A 20,319-nucleotide genomic window follows, 5' to 3' on the forward strand; every position below is an offset into this window, starting at 1 on the left:
TGGCAAGTAAAAAAGATACTCATTCTCTTTCTTCTTTTTGATCTAATTGCGAGATATCTTAAGTCTTGGATTAGCTTCTACCTATTATAACTACTGTTTTTGCAATCAGATTATATCACTGAGTGGAAAGCAACATTTCTTGATGACTCGATATAATTATGAGATAACTATATAGTCTAATTTGATCTTCCCAATTTCCTTAATCTATCACATATTTACGTGCGTTACTGCGTTTTGTTAGTGCATGATTCAAAACATAAAATATATTCACCCGATGTTAGAGCAATGTTGTCTAACGAAATTCTTTGTAATTTAGGGACAAACAAGCTCCAAAAGAAAACGAGTTCTATGTACACATATGAAGGATCAACACTTTCATAACATTCATGTATTCGATATTATACTCTTCTATATTGCATTAATACATGCTCATAGTGAATTGAAATTATATTCTTATAAAGTAAATAATTTATAAATCTAATACTTTTTGGAATTACTCTTAAAATACACCCAAACTAGTATACAATAGCTTTTTAAAAGAGGGAAATACATAAGGAACATGATAATGGACTTTATAGTAAGAAAATAAAATAACATAGAGAATGAATAGGAAATGCATATGCATGATGTTGTTCATCATTTATAAATATGATATGAATCTCATTTCAGTTTAGTGATTTTCATAAGATATATATTTTATTTGGAAGAATGTAATATATATGTTATATGAATAATATAATAACAATGTATAAAAATATCAGGTGTATATATTTTTCTCTATTTGGAAATACAAAATGTTTATTGTCTTTTATAGAGTGAAGATGGCGAGAAATGAAAGTGAACACGTCTGATGGAGGAGAGGGGGGAAACTCCAACTTTTCTCCATTAAACTATGGTGTTAATTTTATTAGATGGACTTAATCACATAGGATGTTTGAGAAGGGAGCACATCTGTTGTCTTAGAGTTAGTCATTTCATGTATCATGAGCTTACGATTGATCAGAAAAATATTTAATAATTAAATTTTAACTTAAATATATTTTTTCTAACCAATCACAAGTGCATGATACATGGAGTGACACAAATTGTACCCATTCGTTTAAGAGATATTCCATAAAACACATGTGGGATGATCAATACCCAATTACCCATGTTCCGTCCATTATTTTATTTCTAAAATTAGTTTATATATATGTGCAACTTTTAAAAATTACCGGACCAAAATGTTTATAACATGTGTATATGTACTTTCCAATTATTTAACTTGACAATTATCTAAAAATAATAATTAATAGTTTTTATTTAAATCATTTAATAGTATATTGCAGACACAAAAATGGAATGAAGTACTAAAAACAATTTTTTTTTGGCCTGTTTAATTATTCTTATGAATTTAATATTTATCCATTCTAATTTTAGTAGACTTTATACATCATCTGTAACATTCTATTGAATAATGTGACAGTGATATAATTATTAATAAGAGTGATCTTGTATGATTGTAATGTGTTGTTGATCCACCTGTCCCATTGTAACACAAATACACAACACATTATTACAAGATCTAGTTCCCACAAATTTCCCTTTCACAACTAAATTAACTTCCATCAATGGCTTCTCGCCGCCGCATCTTATTAAAGGTTATCATTCTCGGTGATAGTGGGTATGTTTTTCTTTCTTCAATTTTCAACTTTTCCTTTCAATTTATTCTACAAATGTCTTTAAACAAAAAAAGAATCATTTTTTATTCAATAGTTTTATAGATTCCGGTCATATTTTTATTCATAACCATGTTTTAGAACTTAGGATACTGTCACTTAGATGCAATTTATATTATGAAGGAGGGTTTTATATGCTAATGCCATTTTGTATCTTTATTTGGCAGGGTTGGTAAAACATCATTGATGAATCAGTATGTCCAAGACGCTGTTTTTATTATTATTTCATATATAATTGATTAGTATTCTTTTGTTTGATTAGATGATGAGTCTCTGAGTAATGTTATTATTTCATAATGTCACGAGTTCAAATTCTGGAAATAGTCTCTCCGTTTGTGGAGTACGACTACATACATCTATCCTTCCAGACTCACTAGGTGGCAACCTCGTGCATTGACTCACGTTTTTTATTCTTTTGTTTGAGTAATTGATTTGTGTCCATAATGGTGAATGCAAATTTTGTACATGTGCTAGGTATGTGAATCGTAAGTTTAGTAACCAGTATAAGGCTACCATTGGCGCAGATTTTCTTACCAAGGAAGTTCAGTTTGAAGATAGGTTGTTCACATTGCAGGTGAGAGAGAGTTGTTTGTAGAACATAATGTTTCTTTTTCCATTAAATAAAATATGTGAGAATGTTTTTTGCACTTATGCAGTGATGCTTATTTTTTCTCCTGTTATAATTTAAATAACCTTGTTATTCTGCTTTAGAGTATATATTTGTTTCTAATTTTATTATTACCTTGTAACTCATTCATTAACTTAGAGACTCGACACGATAGTAAGTTTGTTCCTTAGTGACTAAAAGGTCACATGTTGAAACACCGGAAAGTGGAAACAACCTCTCTGTTTGCAGTGTAAAACTGCTTACATCTAATCTCCCTAGAGTCCATTAGGTGGGAGCATTGTGCATTGGGCTGCCCTTTATTTCAATCTTGTATTATAGAAGCATTTGCTTCTCCTTGCGAGGGTGAGTCTCAATGCAAAAGTAAGGTTGTTTGCCTTGTAATATGAACGTCTTGAATTCGAATCCGGGAAAGAATCTTCCACTTACATTCATTTAGGAGAAGCTTTTATATTTAATCATCTAAGCACGGATTTCTCCTTGTACTGTATGTGCAGATCTGGGATACTGCTGGTCAAGAGAGGTTTCAGAGTCTTGGTGTGGCTTTCTACCGAGGTGCAGACTGCTGCGTCCTTGTTTACGATGTAAATGTTGTAAAATCTTTCGACAACCTTAACCACTGGCGAGAAGAATTTCTGATTCAGGTAATTGTAAATCCATGGCTTCAGAGTAATTTCAACACAGTTACTACAGAATAGTCATTGAAATTCTCTGTGATTTGATATTCAGGCTAGTCCTTCTGACCCTGAAAACTTCCCATTTGTGGTCTTAGGAAACAAAATCGATGTTGATGGTGGAAATAGCCGAGTTGTAAGTTAATTCTCACCTCAAAGTTACTTAATTGCATGAAAATTATTTTGCAGCATTCAATTATGTATGGTTAATAAGCTTTCTGCTAGAGTTGTGTTAAGATGTACCTGCTCTTTTTTCTCTTCAATTTTACATATGCATTTAGGTGGTTAATTCTACATGTTTGCATTTGTTACAATCTCATTTGTTGCAGGTTTCAGAAAAGAAAGCAAAGGCGTGGTGTGCTTCCAAGGGAAACATACCATACTTCGAAACTTCTGCGAAAGAAGGATTCAATGTTGAAGCTGCTTTCCAGTGTATAGCCAAAAATGCACTCAAGAATGAACCTGAAGAAGAATTGTGAGTTTCCTCTATCTTGCTTTTCTAATCTATAATGTGAATTTGAAATGTTGATGATAGAATTTTACAATTTTAAAGAGGATGAGGAGAAGAAAGAAAGATACAACTTATTTTAGAAAGGTACAACCAAGAATATCGCTTTCGGGGTGTATAGTTGCCTCTCCCAACAAGTGTAGCTCCAAGAAATCGTACCTTTGACTTTTTGACATATCTAAGGATCCAATGAAACCTTAAACCACTATACTAACGTCTTGTTGGTTGAATACCCTTTGAATTTGAATAAGTTGTTTATCATTTCATCAATAGGGAAGAACATATCCTATATATGCTCAAGATATCTGATGTATTACTTTTTTATGACAGGTACATGCCGGACACAATTGATGTGGGTGGTGGTGGTGGTGGCCGGCAGCCGAGTTCTACAGGCTGTGAATGTTGAGTATATTCCTTGGTTCATCTTCACATTGGTGATATAAATTATATTTTGTATCTCACTGATGGGATAGATACTCCCATGTTTATGTTTTTAACTTACTCATGTTATATAATATTTCTATCAAATGTTCTTACTATATTTCATGAGGGATTGGAACATAGTTATGTGGTGCATGATATGGCCATTCTGTTTGAACTAAGGGAGAACATTATCTGTCATACATTTTGTACAATTCCTTTTATCTAAGTTTTGTAACTAGTCAATTACATTTATATGTTGAATTTCCAATTCATTTATTTTGTTTAGATCAATTACAAAACCTTGGCTCAAGGAATGATGCAAAATGTGTGATAAGTGATGTGATCCCTGAACAAATGTGTTGATTCTAAATTTAGATTGAGGAGTCATATATGTATTTTTTTCGAAAATTTTGTTAGAGTCTATTAGCGAGTTGAGTTTTAGAGAGAAATGAAAAATCTATAAAATATATTTTGAAATACCTCTTAAGCTTTCCCTCTCAAACTCGACCATTAGTCTTGATATGTGCATAAATGAGATGAATTTGATTATTTCCTTCTTAATTTATCTGAGTTTCACCAATTAGTGTTAGTAAACTCAAAATGTCAGTATTTATAATGAACTAGTGTGTTCTTTTCATCTCATTGTGGCACTTTTATCAATTACAATCCTAGTTTCTCAACAAAAATTGCAACCTATGACTAATAACAAGGAATAAAATAGTGCATGTGGGAACAATGAAAGCATCAGTTTTTTTGTTAATATAACTTCTTTTTATATATGGTCTATTATGTATTATATAAATAGAAGAGAACATGAGGACTAGAGAATGAAAAATAAAAGAAGTATTTTCATTGCACAGAAAGGGTTAAATCAAACAAAGCCACACATACATGACATTCTCTCATCATGTCACCTTTTTACTATTATCTGGCTTGTGAATAATCTTCATCCTATAGATAAAAATCTAATCATCATCCTAAGGGTATTTCCTTCTAACAAATGTCGCTCATCACAATCACCTAATTTAAGTTAAGTTTAATAATAACACTAAGGTAAAGTTAGAGAAAGTTATCCGACACTAGATTTGAGGAATATAGATGCTAATTGGGTACTATTATTTGAGCAATATTTAGCAAAAATCCAAAAATAATAGAATCCAACATGTTTTTCTTGGAACTTTGTGCGAGTGTGATAGAAGGGAAGATACCCCAATGTTGTGTTTGGTTTGAGAATTAATTCAGAGGGAAAAACAATTTCTCTAAATATAAAATCAGAGTGGCGCAGCGGAAGCGTGGTGGGCCCATAACCCACAGGTCCCAGGATCGGAACCTGGCTCTGATATTAAAGAGTGGCTTCGTTAATTGTTTTTTTATTATTTTTAATGTATTATGCAATTTTGGCTCATCTAAGACCATTAAGGACAAATGTGGGCCTTTCATTTGGTAATTTGTGTGTACAAATGGAATTTTATATGCAAATAACGTTCCACAAATCATTATTAAATGATGTGGAACATGATTTTGGTTATCAACTCATGATCTCAGTGGAAGTGACATTTTATGTTGGTTCAAACTATAAGCCAAAATTGCATAATACATTAAAAATAATAAAAAAGTAATAAACGGAAGCCACTCTCTTTAATATCAGAGCCAGGTTTCGATCCTGGGACCTGTGGGTTATGGGCCCACCACGCTTCCGCTGCGCCACTCTGATTTATATTTTTCAGTGATAGTTAATACTATTTAATGTAAAGCTAATCACATGATCGAGTTTAAGAGGAATCAATCTCTTTATGTATTGTCTATAAAAAAAAAGTTACATGCAGTTACAATACATTCCCCATTAATTCGTATTACTTTTTCTAAAGAATCAATAATAATTAAAAATAAATAATAAACTGACAGTATATAAACTTTTTATATTATTGGTACATATATCTTTTTCTCCTGTAAATTATATGAACTCTAATCAAAATTCAATAATATGGATTTAATATGTATAGAATGATAGTCTAACTGTTTTTTACACTGTCAACACATCATCTACCATTCATATATCAGTCTTCGTTGACTATCAAACAAAAATAATCTAAATCAATAATAGATAATGTGCTGTTAATATAAAAAACTTTTACAGTAACAATACACATATATTAAACTCATTAGTATATCTTAAAGAACAATAATCATAAATAAAGTGAGAAAATATAAGATATTATTTTGCATGTCTTTACAACAACTCTCAGAAGTCAACTATAATATTGAGACCATAAGCACTATTACACCTTAAAACCACTTTCTAGTTTCTACTCTAAATTTATTTTCTAACATAGATGTAAATAAAATGATGAAAAACCAAACATAAAACTCAAACCACTAGAGTCAACTTTCACTGGGATATAACTCACTTGAGAAATAGGAAAAAAAGAAAAGTCCACATTGATAAACTTATACTTCCTAGTGATTATTAATGTTAGGGTAGAAAATGGGAGTGCATAATATGGTCATCAATTCTAATAAAATACTCAAAATACGTGCAAGTGGGTGGACGGCAAAATTATAAAAACTTACCAGCATTTTAGACTTCATAAGCACTAATGATATAAAATTTAAATTGTATATATATATATATATAAGGATTGTCGTATTTGAATTTCAGTTATAAAAGGTTTGTAAAATTTTATTTTATTTTATGCATATATATCTCTACAAAAATCATGCCAGAGTATAAGTGAAAAACAAAAAACAAAAAACAAAACCTGCCCATTATTTATTGTACATGTAAAATGAAAGATAACCCATCCTTGGCCAATAACAGAAGACAAAAAAGAATCATGACATAATAATACAATTAATTAACTCTAATTAAAACAGGAAAACAATAAATAAGTAATAACACCTAAGATACAATAAAATATTAAGAAGTACTTATTTTGCAACTATTATATATACTACCTTAGCTTGAAGTCAATATAAGGGATATGCACCGTGCACTAATATATATATATATATTGCAAATGAATAGACATGCATGAATGTCTTCCCGATCTTTAGGGTATGATTGACCTTAGTTTAAATTAAGAACCTTAACCAATAACCATTCAATTCTTCACATTCTTACCTAACCAAAACTCTCCTGACATTAAAAAATAACACATTTTATGTTTCTTTCACTCTCAAACCCATCACATTATTAACAACATGCACCCCACGTTCAAATAACACAGCTAGCTCAAAAATGGAAAACAAAACTAACACAAAATATCATCAAACATGTCACTTCAACCCCTTTGACAAACTCCTAATAACAAAACAAGAAAAACAACTAATCTCACATTTCATTTTGTATCATTGGCTTCTCTCACCAGAAACTTTCCCTCTCCCTAAGGATCCTTCACTACCCCATGTTTTGTTCTTGCTTCTTCATCCCTTCAAAGTTTTCTTAGGAAACTTTTCATATATTCAAAAATATAAAAGATGGTTCGAGTAGGGGAACAAGATCAGGAAGGTTATAGGTCCAAGATGTTAAATTTCAAAGGGATGTTTGAGATTCCAGGGAGAAATACAAAGAGTATGAGTGTTGAGAGTGCTAACATATTAGATCCTATTTCTATAGAGGATGTTGCATCATCATCAAAAAGCCATGGATCAAATAATGTTCCTAAGGCAAGGGTTATAAGCAAGGAAGAAATTGCAGCCAAAGAGAGATTATTGCAAGGTGAACATTAATGTTAATTTTTTAATGATTAATGTGTTTGTAACCTAAGCTTTATAATATTTGATATTTTATGTTAGCCTCACTTACATTATATCTTATTTCTATGTACATAATTCTATAATATACATGAAAAGTAAAGAAACATCATATGGTTTTCCCTTTTTTCATGTCCATCAATCATTTTCCTTATACTGAGTAACCGTTAACAACATTTCCATGCAAAAGAGAGGGAAAAGTAGTTGAAACAACTAACACATTTTCTTGAACTATATATTAATTTTGAAGCTGCAAATCAATGTTCATCATATATTCATATTCTTAAACTTGCATTTGATTTGTCTATAACTTTCATATTCATGGTTGGGTTTAAACCAGAAATGGAACAAATGAAGGAGAGATTTGCCAAACTACTATTAGGTGAAGACATGTCTGGTGGAGGAAAAGGTGTTTCATCTGCTTTGGCATTATCAAATGCATTTACAAACCTTGCTGGTAAGTTCTTATGTTCTTTTTTTCCTTAAACTAAAACATGATATCTTTCAATATTGTTTGATTTGTTATGTACATATATTACCTTGTCATTCATGCATGTTCAATAATATATTGTCAATTTTCCTTATATTCTTAATGCAGCATCTATTTTTGGTGAACAAAAGCGCCTAGAACCAATGGCTGCAGAAAGAAAATCAAGATGGAGAAAAGAAATTGATTGGCTTCTATCAGTTACAGATTACATTGTTGAAATGGTTCCCTCACAACAAAAGTCTAAGGATGGTTCACAAATGGAGGTAACAAAACACATACATTATACACTTCTCCTTCTCTATTATTATTCTTTTCCTCATAATTGCTATACGATTGAACATGATATTTGAATTGATAGATCATGACGACACGACAACGAATCGATCTCCACATTAATATCCCCGCCTTGCGCAAGCTTGATGCAATGCTTATTGTAAGATCACCAACCTTGCTTACTCATCAACATGATATTTGAACATGATATTTGAATTGATAGGTTTCAATTGATTTTTATTTATCTCTAGAATTTTGTTATGAACAGGAATGTTTAGATAATTTCAAGGACCAAAATGAATTCAATTATATAGCAAAAGACTCAGAAGATTCAGATAAAGATAGTGGCAATAGAAAAAATGGTGATAAATGGTGGTTGCCTACCCCTAAGGTTCCTGCAGAAGGTTTATCTGATATGACTAGAAAATTTTTGCAATACCAAAAAGAGAGTGTAAATCAAGTACTCAAAGCAGCCATGGCAATAAATGCTCAAGTTCTAACAGAAATGGAGATCCCTGAAAGCTATATTGAATCTTTACCCAAAGTAAGAGAGACAAAAATACTAATACTACCTATTCACACATTTATTTCACATAACACAATTTTTTTTGATGTTACAGAACGGAAGAGCAAGTTTAGGAGACTCGATCTATCGAAGTATTACAGTTGAATTTTTTGATCCTGACCAGTTCCTATCCACCATGGAATTATCATCAGAACATAAAATCCTAGATCTGAAGAATAGAATTGAAGCATCAATAGTGATTTGGAAGCGAAAAATGAACCAAAAAGATTCCAAATCAGCTTGGGGTTCTGGTGTGAGTTTGGAAAAAAGAGAACTCTTTGAAGAAAGAGCAGAAACCATCTTACTTATACTAAAGCTCCGTTTCCCTGGCATTCCTCAATCTGCATTGGATATAAGCAAAATCCAATTCAATAGGGTAAGAACATGTCTTATTAGCAGATTCAGTTCTATACAATATCTTCAATAGAAACCATCAGTGTTTCAAATTACGGTTGCAATCGATATTGCATTGTGATCCGGTATCACACCGCAATTGCAGTGTGATGCAGTTGCGGCCGCATCACATGATGCCGGTCTGCAATTTGATACACTGGCATAAATTAATATCTTAACAAGGTTGGCATGGACATATAGTAGGCTATTAACTTTTGATACACATTTAGTTGCATATTATGTCCATGAAATAAATGCTACCTTGTGTGATTAACATAATAAAGCACTTGTTATCTTTGCAGGATGTAGGGCAAGCTGTTCTTGAAAGCTATTCACGAATATTGGAAAGTTTAGCCTTTACGGTTATTTCAAGAATCGATGATGTACTCCAAGCAGATTATCAAACTAGAAATCCAGTAGGAAGAAAGAGTAGTATCAAAAGCTTAGTTTCAAAGCGAAGTCATAAAGAAGAGTCAATAGATATGGGTAGCAGAGAAACACATGGTTCAATGACACTATCAGATTTCATGGGTTGGGGTAGTGATCAAGTTGACACAGAGTTAATAAAGAACAACTCTTTTGCACTTTCAGATGATATTTACAAAGAACTTGAATCAAAGCAACAAAAACTTCCAAATGTAGTGACCAACAAGAAAGTGTCCTACCTAGAGAACTTGGGAGTCATGAGAAGTCCCACATCGAGACATTAAAAAGACAGTCTAAGTGTCTCTTTGCGAATTGACTTTTGGAGGGCAAGGGACGGAAGGTGAAAGCTTAAGAGCCATGAAATACACTTGTGGGATGACTCTCAAGTCTTCCATTTACCTCCAAAACTAAACTCACAGACAAACCCTAAGAGGGTGAGAATGAAGACGACAGAAAATACAAGTAGAAAGGTATTTGTTAGAGTCTTGATTGACCCATTCTTTCCTTTTGTACATAGGAATCAGTGTACAAAAATTATCGGTTTTGAAGCATTTGTGACATATTATCCTCTGTATAAGAAGGATTTGTAGTGTTGTAGCTACTAGAATGTGATTTTTGATGATATATATGTAGTTCCCCATCATCTTTAAACTCTCCTTTCTTTTCAATATTGACAGTTTAAACATAGACGTCATGCTAGTATCAGTATTTTAAATTGTATATCGCCAGCACGTAATGCGGCCACAATGTTGCGGTTGTGGTGATTGCTGCAACTGCATCACATTGCAATTGTGATGTGATACCGAATCACAGTGTTGTGATCACAACAGGCCATTATGTAACCGCATTATACTGTAACGCAACCACATATGGTTGTTCAGACCGCATCGATGCCAAAATTATGTTTTTACTCACCAAATAATTTACATCGCAACGGCCGCAATCCACATTACAAGGACCATAATCATAGTAACCGCAACCGTAATTTAAAATACTGACTAATAGTCTGTCTTATACCAAAACACATACATTATACACTTCTCCTTCTCTATTATTATTCTTTTCCTCATAATTGCTATACGATTGAACATGATATTTGAATTGATAGATCATGACGACACGACAACGAATCGATCTCCACATTAATATCCCCGCCTTGCGCAAGCTTGATGCAATGCTTATTGTAAGATCACCAACCTTGCTTACTCATCAACATGATATTTGAACATGATATTTGAATTGATAGGTTTCAATTGATTTTTATTTATCTCTAGAATTTTGTTATGAACAGGAATGTTTAGATAATTTCAAGGACCAAAATGAATTCAATTATATAGCAAAAGACTCAGAAGATTCAGATAAAGATAGTGGCAATAGAAAAAATGGTGATAAATGGTGGTTGCCTACCCCTAAGGTTCCTGCAGAAGGTTTATCTGATATGACTAGAAAATTTTTGCAATACCAAAAAGAGAGTGTAAATCAAGTACTCAAAGCAGCCATGGCAATAAATGCTCAAGTTCTAACAGAAATGGAGATCCCTGAAAGCTATATTGAATCTTTACCCAAAGTAAGAGAGACAAAAATACTAATACTACCTATTCACACATTTATTTCACATAACACAATTTTTTTTGATGTTACAGAACGGAAGAGCAAGTTTAGGAGACTCGATCTATCGAAGTATTACAGTTGAATTTTTTGATCCTGACCAGTTCCTATCCACCATGGAATTATCATCAGAACATAAAATCCTAGATCTGAAGAATAGAATTGAAGCATCAATAGTGATTTGGAAGCGAAAAATGAACCAAAAAGATTCCAAATCAGCTTGGGGTTCTGGTGTGAGTTTGGAAAAAAGAGAACTCTTTGAAGAAAGAGCAGAAACCATCTTACTTATACTAAAGCTCCGTTTCCCTGGCATTCCTCAATCTGCATTGGATATAAGCAAAATCCAATTCAATAGGGTAAGAACATGTCTTATTAGCAGATTCAGTTCTATACAATATCTTCAATAGAAACCATCAGTGTTTCAAATTACGGTTGCAATCGATATTGCATTGTGATCCGGTATCACACCGCAATTGCAGTGTGATGCAGTTGCGGCCGCATCACATGATGCCGGTCTGCAATTTGATACACTGGCATAAATTAATATCTTAACAAGGTTGGCATGGACATATAGTAGGCTATTAACTTTTGATACACATTTAGTTGCATATTATGTCCATGAAATAAATGCTACCTTGTGTGATTAACATAATAAAGCACTTGTTATCTTTGCAGGATGTAGGGCAAGCTGTTCTTGAAAGCTATTCACGAATATTGGAAAGTTTAGCCTTTACGGTTATTTCAAGAATCGATGATGTACTCCAAGCAGATTATCAAACTAGAAATCCAGTAGGAAGAAAGAGTAGTATCAAAAGCTTAGTTTCAAAGCGAAGTCATAAAGAAGAGTCAATAGATATGGGTAGCAGAGAAACACATGGTTCAATGACACTATCAGATTTCATGGGTTGGGGTAGTGATCAAGTTGACACAGAGTTAATAAAGAACAACTCTTTTGCACTTTCAGATGATATTTACAAAGAACTTGAATCAAAGCAACAAAAACTTCCAAATGTAGTGACCAACAAGAAAGTGTCCTACCTAGAGAACTTGGGAGTCATGAGAAGTCCCACATCGAGACATTAAAAAGACAGTCTAAGTGTCTCTTTGCGAATTGACTTTTGGAGGGCAAGGGACGGAAGGTGAAAGCTTAAGAGCCATGAAATACACTTGTGGGATGACTCTCAAGTCTTCCATTTACCTCCAAAACTAAACTCACAGACAAACCCTAAGAGGGTGAGAATGAAGACGACAGAAAATACAAGTAGAAAGGTATTTGTTAGAGTCTTGATTGACCCATTCTTTCCTTTTGTACATAGGAATCAGTGTACAAAAATTATCGGTTTTGAAGCATTTGTGACATATTATCCTCTGTATAAGAAGGATTTGTAGTGTTGTAGCTACTAGAATGTGATTTTTGATGATATATATGTAGTTCCCCATCATCTTTAAACTCTCCTTTCTTTTCAATATTGACAGTTTAAACATAGACGTCATGCTAGTATCAGTATTTTAAATTGTATATCGCCAGCACGTAATGCGGCCACAATGTTGCGGTTGTGGTGATTGCTGCAACTGCATCACATTGCAATTGTGATGTGATACCGAATCACAGTGTTGTGATCACAACAGGCCATTATGTAACCGCATTATACTGTAACGCAACCACATATGGTTGTTCAGACCGCATCGATGCCAAAATTATGTTTTTACTCACCAAATAATTTACATCGCAACGGCCGCAATCCACATTACAAGGACCATAATCATAGTAACCGCAACCGTAATTTAAAATACTGACTAATAGTCTGTCTTATACCACAATGCATATACTATAACATGTAACTATTACTAGCATTGCTTTCCATAATTATGCCCATTGCATGAACCTTAAGGACATCAAGTTAGTTAATAACAGTCAATAGCCAATTGGTTTAACAACAATAATCTTCTATACTCACTAATTTGTCTAACTTTCCTTGACATAAATGAAAAGTAGCTATCTCCTTGAAAATTCTAATAACGTTGTTTTTAATGGAAATTAATTTTTTTAACAAGATGATTGTTTCTAACTTGTAACAAAAGAACACTACATATGAATAGATATAGCATCAAATTGAATGATTAAAAGAACTTCAATTAAGTCCTTGTAAACCCTCATTGAGACTTGTGCATAACTTTCATCTCAAAATTTATCAACCTCCATTTATCCTTGCACTTTATATCACACAATGAAGAAATTAAAAAAATATTACCTAAAACAATATGAGAGGGACTACTTACAACAACATTAACCAATCTTAATTAGTCTTGTACGGTTTTTTCCAACTTAAATATGATAGGTGAAAATTAAAAATTAAAATATTTGAACATGGTAAGACTTAAAAAAATGAAGTAAGAGGAAATAAAAATATTACACACTTTTTTGGACATTTTATGATGGGATAAGGTAAACAATAAGGTGATTCCATGTAATAACCCCAATCTGGGAAGAAAGAAAAGTGAATGACTTGAATGAAATTGAATAGAGGTGATGTTGGAGTAGAAAAAAATGAAAAGTGAAAAGAGCAAATGCACTTTCTGTATTTTCCTATTTGTATTTTTTGAATAACCAATCTTCTTTGCATTCCATATATGATGATTCCTAGAACAAACTGTTATAACCATAAATTCAACTGCTCAATGTTAGTTGACTCCTTAACCATCAATCCTCACCCCTCATATTTCCATTAACATAAAATAATATATTCTCTTATAAGGCCTCATACACATATAAAAAAAGTATCTTATATCATAATATAATATTACATTGTTTGTTAGTTATTAATTTATAAATGACTTATGTCTATAGGAAGATTTATAGAATGATATAACATTATTTTTTAACCAACTAACAATTAAGCAATGAATCAATTTAAAAGACAATTAGAAAACTAAAACAAAAGGAAAATGTTTATTTCCACGTTTGAAATGACTCCTTTATTTATGCTTAAAGTTAAAATAGATGGTAGTTGCATTAAAAGTTCGAAGGTTATAGGAGGAGGTGAATCTATTAGAGACCATCCAGGTTAATGATTGTCTGATTTTTCTACTAATTTTAGTATTGGTTCACCTATTATGGCGAAACTCTAGGCTATAAATCAAGGTCTGAAACTTGCTTGGGGTATGAAGTTTAAGAAGGTTATCCTGAAAAGTGATTGTGTAGAGGCGGTTCAAATCATTTTAGATGGGTTCATATTTGTTTTCAACAAATTATGTGAGTGATCATTGATATTTGTACTTGGATCTATCATGATTAGATTTGTGAGGTCAAATATGTTGTTCAAGAGATTGATCAAGTGATTGACTTCATGATAAGACTTGGGTCTCACTCTTCAGAGAAGCTGAGGATTTAGATAATGGTCCTTATTGACTGCTAGTCTTATCTAACAATTGATCTATCTAGATAAGTTTAGTTTTTTTCTTTCTAATTTTTTTTAGGTTTTTCGATGTAACAAAACAAATTTAAACCATCTATTATTATTTTCAAAGCAAACATTTTTATTTGAAATTAAAAAATTGACAAGACAGATAGAATTTCATCATAATATTATTGACTTGATATTATTTCTAGTTTTCTTCGTCCAAACCTCTAAGTGTAAGAGTTTGTTAGATATATAAAAATGAGTATTATTTTAGATTACAAGTATCTATACATTAATATAATTTCATTCGAGACAATAAAATTTACATTATGATGAGCCTAAGTTAACTATAATATTGTGAATTTTTTCATCGAAGAGATTCAAATATCGAGATATTGTTTAAAGAGAATAAAGTATGTATCAATTGAACTCACCTTTTAGAAATATCAACGTTATTTATATAAATAAAATAATTTAAAAACAATAGAGAATTCCTTCATTTGTTTTTATATTCTTAAATTGTTTTTGGTATGTCTACGTGTTTCTTAACATTTAATAATTTTTTATGTCATTATGATAAGATTTATTTTATGATAGGATATATGTTTTAATATAATCAATAGTATATTTACTTTATTGCTAAAGAACTAATCATTTTCGAATTACATATTTGTCATTCTTAAGAGTATGATTCACATAAAGTTGTAAATGTGTGGAGACAAGACCAATAACCTTCCTAAGAGAGGAAAGAATTTGAGAGGAATGAAAAAGGAAGGAAAAAAATATTTTTCATTGTTTAGTTGCATTGAAAAAAGGAAAGAAATGAAAAAAATGGTAGGACAAATGTTGTTATGTTTTCTTTCAAACATTGGGAGGAAAATAAGTAGATGATCGATTATTCCAAAGTATATCCTAAACTATGTCCCAAACTAATACGTCGAATGAAAAATAGAAAAAATAACGAATATTTAAATTTTTTAATTGACATAATACGCTTTCATTGATTTAGGATATGATTTATGACATACTTCGGGACATCAAATCATTGTCTGATAAACTTATGACAGATTTTCTCATCACTAACTCCCTTTATATTAAAAAAATTCGTATTTTGTGTTAGTCAATTTATAAATGTCGATAATTTCCTAAAATTCCAAAGAAAATAAACTACCACATGCATGTCAATATCATTATTAATAAACAGTGCGTTAGTTTATTGATCTAAATCCCGCTTGATCCATAGAAATACCGGAAGATCAAGTATTTGATTCATGTGATAGACACTTGTTTGACAGGGACAACCACACAACACGAAAGTTATTAGTTCCTTACTCATGGGGTGATGACATACTCTTGATGGTACAGAAAATATCATTTTTAATGATAATGACATTATTTTTTTTCACTTTCTTTCTATTTTCCATCATACCAAACAACTAAAAATCACCATATTTCATATTTATTTTCTTCTCTCAACTTTTCTTTCATTCTCTTTGCTTTTTTAAACCAAAGAGAGTGTTAGGCTTGTAAACTTTATTATATACTTTAATTTCTTTAGCAATTTTCACTTCATGCTTAGTTTAACAATAGTATAGATATTAATGGTTGGTTTATCAATAATGTTATACGTTATTTGTACAAACTTGAGAGTACAAAAATGAATAATGAAATTAAAATTGAGCTCAACCTAGGTCCTTCCTCTAACTAAAATGGAATAGAGTTGTTGAAATATGAAGATTACAATATCATAAGGAGTCAAATTTTATGCTAATCTAAAGATTTATGCATAGTTACTATATCATACGTAATTTATTGGAATTACTTTTTGTAAGAAGTCAATGATAATTAGATATGAACGATGAATAATACAGTAATAATATATAAAACTTATATATTATCAGTACATACATCATTTTCTCATATTATAGTATAAAAATTTGACACAATACTCTCATTTAATATACATTCTAAACTAAATGAAAGAGAAATATAAAAATAAGAGTAGGGATGACAAAAATACCCAACTTGTGAGTACATGCTAAAATACCTGCAATGAATATCCATAAAAATAGCTTATAAATTTAGTTTTTTAATTAAATAATTCATATATATTACACTTTTAATTATTTTATAATTATATATTATCTATTTTATCATTACTTTATAATGACTTTAGTAATTGAAATATAATAATAAATTTAACATGTACATAAATTTTATTATTCATTTAACAATTATTTTATATATATTGATTATTATATAAATACATGTTTAAAAATAAAAACGCATTGGCTACCCACGCCCATTCAATCCCGTTGCCATCCCTAAATAAGAGATGTAAAGGAGGAGGAATAAGTAATAGTATATTTAGAAGAAAAAAATATAAATATATATATTGAGTTTTAAAACATAGAATGTTATTTTGAATAACATGATGCTAATATATATATATATATATATAGTATATATTCATAAATGAATAATACGTATAAACAATATGTTGGTTTAGTGTAAGGTCCAACTAGATTCACAAGATTGAGAGTACGATTCTTGGGAAATACTTTTTGGGAGGGACACTATCCTTTGATAAAGAATGAAATAATGAATGTATAAGATAAATGTCAATTTTACAAAAGAATGAGAAAAAATAAGTTTAACATGTGTTGTTGTGTGTCAATAATAATAAAATGTGAATAATAATAATAAAGATTTTAATTTTTTAATTGTAGGAGAAATGTAGAGTTCCACTAAGCTTACCTATGTGTCCTTATAGTTTTGATTTAGTTCATAACTGTGAACTAAATGAAGAACGCTACTAGTATATGAAACCTTTATATATTGATGATTCCTACATTTTTGTTTGAGAAATCAAATGTCCTTTTGTTATTATATTAAGAAGACACATGAAATCTCAAGAACCCTTTCCCCAACTCTACTCTCTTACCTCTCCAACCTCATTTTTCAACCTCACTTCTTCTATCACTCATTTTCCACACAACAATTCCATCATCACTATACTTCACCACAACCCCATTTTGATTCCTTTCCTTTATCACCACCATCATCATCATCCCCATCCCATTACTACTATGCTTCACTACTCCACTCATGTATCTCTTCCAAGGCCTTAACACCCGGGAAACAGCTCCATGCCCATTTTTTCCAACTGGGTATGGCTCAAAATCAAGACTTGGCAACTAAACTTGTCAATTTATATAGTGTTTGTAACTCTCCTTGGTATGCACATAAGGTGTTTGATAAAATTCCCAAAGGGAATTTGTTTCTGTGGAATGTTTTGATTCGTGGTTATGCTTGGAATGGGCCTCATGAGGTTGCTATTTCACTTTACCACCAGATGATTGTGTATGGGCTCAGCCCTGATAACTTCACTTTCCCGTTTGTTCTAAAGGCATGCTCAGCGCTCTCCGCGATTGGAGTGGGAAGGCGCATTCATGAGTGTGTGATAAGAACTGGGTGGGAGAGGGATGTGTTTGTAGGTGCAGCTCTGGTTGATATGTATGCTAAGTGTGGTTGTGTTGTTGATGCTCACCGCGTGTTTAATGAAATTGTTGTAAGAGATGCTGTGTTATGGAACTCCATGCTTGCAGCTTATGCTCAAAATGGACACCCTGATGAATCACTTGATCTGTGCCGTGAGATGGTGTTGACTGGTGTTAAACCTACTGAGGCGACTCTTGTCACTGTGATTTCGTCTTCGGCTGACACTGCCTGTCTTCCTCATGGAAAGGAAATCCACGGACATAGTTGGAGACATGGATTTCAATTCAATGATAAGGTCAAGACTGCTTTGATAGATATGTATGCAAAATGTGGTTCTGTGAAGGCTGCACGTGTTTTGTTCGAGCAACTTTGGGAGAAAAGAGTTGTGTCTTGGAATGCAATTATTACTGGTTATGCAATGCATGGTCTTGCTATTGAAGCTTTGGACTTATTTGAAAAAATGAGGAAAGAGGCTCGACCAGATCATATAACCTTTGTTGGTGTTCTCGCAGCCTGCAGCCGAGGGCGTTTGCTCGATGAAGGACGAGAGTTTTATAACATGATGGTAAGGGATTACGGTATCAATCCTACAGTTCAACATTTCACATGTATGGTTGATCTCCTTGGTCACTGTGGTCAACTGGGCGAGGCTTATGATCTTATAAGACAAATGACTGTACTGCCGGATTCTGGCGTGTGGGGTGCTTTGTTGAATGCATGCAAAATCCACGGGAATGTGGAGTTGGCAGAGTTAGCTTTAGAAAAATTGACCGAGCTCGAGCCTGATGATTCTGGCAATTACGTAATTTTGGCTAATATGTATGCTCAATCCGGTAACTGGGAAGGAGTTGCAAGGTTGAGGCAGTTAATGATAGACAAAGGAATTAAGAAAAACATTGCTTGTAGCTGGATTGAAGTAAAGAACAAAGTGTACGCATTTCTTTCCGGGGATGTTTCACATCCGAATTCGGATGCAATATATGCAGAGTTGAAGAGATTAGAAAGGCTTATGCTTGAAACTGGCTATGTCCCGGATACTGGATCAGTTTTCCATGATGTTGAGGAAGATGAGAAGACCAATATGGTTTGCAGTCACAGTGAAAGACTAGCAATTGCATTTGGACTTATAAGTACATTGCCAGGGACCAGGCTTTTGATAACAAAGAATCTAAGGATTTGTGAGGATTGTCATGTTGCTATCAAGTTCATTTCAAAGATTACTGAGAGAGAAATCACTGTGAGAGATGTTAATAGATATCATCATTTTAAACTTGGAATATGTTCATGTGGTGATTATTGGTGAAGAAGTTGGATTTCATTTGAAATTATTCATTTGTATGAATCATTTTGTACTAGTTGCTAATGGAAAAAGCCTCATTTTTTAATAGTTATTTGAAACCTTTAACATGAATTTTGTCTTATCTAGATGAGACTTAAAATTCACAACCAATGTTATGTTAATTAATCATTGGAGAGTAAGGATAAAAGTGTCCTTGTTTAATTTTTTTATGTTATTTTTTAGGTATTTGCCTCTTCATTAATGGAGAGGATCCTAACCTTTTTTATTACACTTAGTTGACCCCAACTTTTTTTGGGATTAATGTTTTGTTGTTGATTATTGTTTGTTGTACTTTTTAGTACCTATAATTGATTAGGTCTTATTGATGGTCGAATACATACTTAATAGATATATACCACGTGAATCTCACTTAAAGAAAATAAGTGTTTGAAAAGATTATTTATCATTGTTTTCTAACTTTTGTTTGGTCATTTAGATAGTCTTTATAATTTTTATCTTTAAGGTGCTTTTTCATACATTCTCTAACCAAAGTTTTAAATAGCAATTTTGAAAACTTGCAAAATTCTTTAACATTTCATATAATTTGGATATCGACAGTCCCTTTTACCAATTCTCAAAACATTAATATACAATATATGAATACGAGTGAGTCATTCACGCT

The 20,319-nt window shown here is 32.0% G+C and overlaps 4 protein-coding genes and 2 non-coding genes across 6 annotated transcripts; 5 read left to right on the forward strand and 1 right to left on the reverse strand.

The window, feature by feature from the left end:
- On the forward strand, window positions 1,494-4,071 carry LOC109351216 (ras-related protein Rab7-like). Its single transcript, XM_019592607.1, has 7 exons — window positions 1,494-1,663; window positions 1,886-1,912; window positions 2,193-2,292; window positions 2,841-2,987; window positions 3,073-3,153; window positions 3,347-3,492; window positions 3,856-4,071. Exons 1-7 carry the CDS (start codon window positions 1,611-1,613, stop codon window positions 3,929-3,931), a joined length of 630 nt encoding a protein of 209 aa, XP_019448152.1. The 5' UTR covers window positions 1,494-1,610; the 3' UTR covers window positions 3,932-4,071.
- On the forward strand, window positions 5,219-5,290 carry TRNAM-CAU. The gene has a single exon. It is a non-coding gene; the product is annotated as a tRNA-Met (tRNA).
- On the reverse strand, window positions 5,591-5,662 carry TRNAM-CAU. The gene has a single exon. It is a non-coding gene; the product is annotated as a tRNA-Met (tRNA).
- Window positions 7,068-10,499, forward strand: LOC109351214 (rop guanine nucleotide exchange factor 12-like). Its single transcript, XM_019592605.1, has 8 exons — window positions 7,068-7,666; window positions 8,042-8,158; window positions 8,300-8,454; window positions 8,550-8,624; window positions 8,733-9,008; window positions 9,085-9,405; window positions 9,725-10,145; window positions 10,279-10,499. The coding sequence occupies exons 1-7, from the start codon at window positions 7,426-7,428 to the stop codon at window positions 10,130-10,132; spliced, it is 1,593 nt and encodes a 530-aa protein (XP_019448150.1). The 5' UTR covers window positions 7,068-7,425; the 3' UTR covers window positions 10,133-10,145; window positions 10,279-10,499.
- On the forward strand, window positions 10,875-12,906 carry LOC109351215 (rop guanine nucleotide exchange factor 12-like). Its single transcript, XM_019592606.1, has 5 exons — window positions 10,875-11,031; window positions 11,140-11,415; window positions 11,492-11,812; window positions 12,132-12,552; window positions 12,686-12,906. Exons 1-4 carry the CDS (start codon window positions 10,960-10,962, stop codon window positions 12,537-12,539), a joined length of 1,077 nt encoding a protein of 358 aa, XP_019448151.1. The 5' UTR covers window positions 10,875-10,959; the 3' UTR covers window positions 12,540-12,552; window positions 12,686-12,906.
- On the forward strand, window positions 17,677-19,826 carry LOC109351213 (pentatricopeptide repeat-containing protein At4g21065-like). Its single transcript, XM_019592603.1, has one exon. The coding sequence runs from the start codon at window positions 17,730-17,732 to the stop codon at window positions 19,659-19,661; it is 1,932 nt and encodes a 643-aa protein (XP_019448148.1). The 5' UTR covers window positions 17,677-17,729; the 3' UTR covers window positions 19,662-19,826.

The sequence above is a fragment of the Lupinus angustifolius genome, chromosome LG06, assembly GCF_001865875.1.
Source record: "Lupinus angustifolius cultivar Tanjil chromosome LG06, LupAngTanjil_v1.0, whole genome shotgun sequence".
Lineage (NCBI taxonomy): Eukaryota > Viridiplantae > Streptophyta > Magnoliopsida > Fabales > Fabaceae > Lupinus > Lupinus angustifolius.

Excerpts from the sequence above, each read along its gene's own strand:
- LOC109351216 (XM_019592607.1), top strand. The coding sequence starts at position 1,611 with ATGGCTTCTCGCCGCCGCATCTTATTAAAGGTTATCATTCTCGGTGAT. Across the intron at positions 2,293-2,840 it reads ATAGGTTGTTCACATTGCAG|ATCTGGGATACTGCTGGTCA; the intron begins GTGAGAGAGAGT and ends CTGTATGTGCAG. Across the intron at positions 2,988-3,072 it reads GAGAAGAATTTCTGATTCAG|GCTAGTCCTTCTGACCCTGA; the intron begins GTAATTGTAAAT and ends TTTGATATTCAG.
- LOC109351214 (XM_019592605.1), top strand. The coding sequence starts at position 7,426 with ATGGTTCGAGTAGGGGAACAAGATCAGGAAGGTTATAGGTCCAAGATG. Across the intron at positions 8,455-8,549 it reads AGGATGGTTCACAAATGGAG|ATCATGACGACACGACAACG; the intron begins GTAACAAAACAC and ends TTGAATTGATAG. Across the intron at positions 9,009-9,084 it reads ATATTGAATCTTTACCCAAA|AACGGAAGAGCAAGTTTAGG; the intron begins GTAAGAGAGACA and ends TTGATGTTACAG.
- LOC109351215 (XM_019592606.1), top strand. The coding sequence starts at position 10,960 with ATGACGACACGACAACGAATCGATCTCCACATTAATATCCCCGCCTTG. Across the intron at positions 11,032-11,139 it reads AGCTTGATGCAATGCTTATT|GAATGTTTAGATAATTTCAA; the intron begins GTAAGATCACCA and ends TGTTATGAACAG. Across the intron at positions 11,416-11,491 it reads ATATTGAATCTTTACCCAAA|AACGGAAGAGCAAGTTTAGG; the intron begins GTAAGAGAGACA and ends TTGATGTTACAG.
- LOC109351213 (XM_019592603.1), top strand. The coding sequence starts at position 17,730 with ATGTCCTTTTGTTATTATATTAAGAAGACACATGAAATCTCAAGAACC.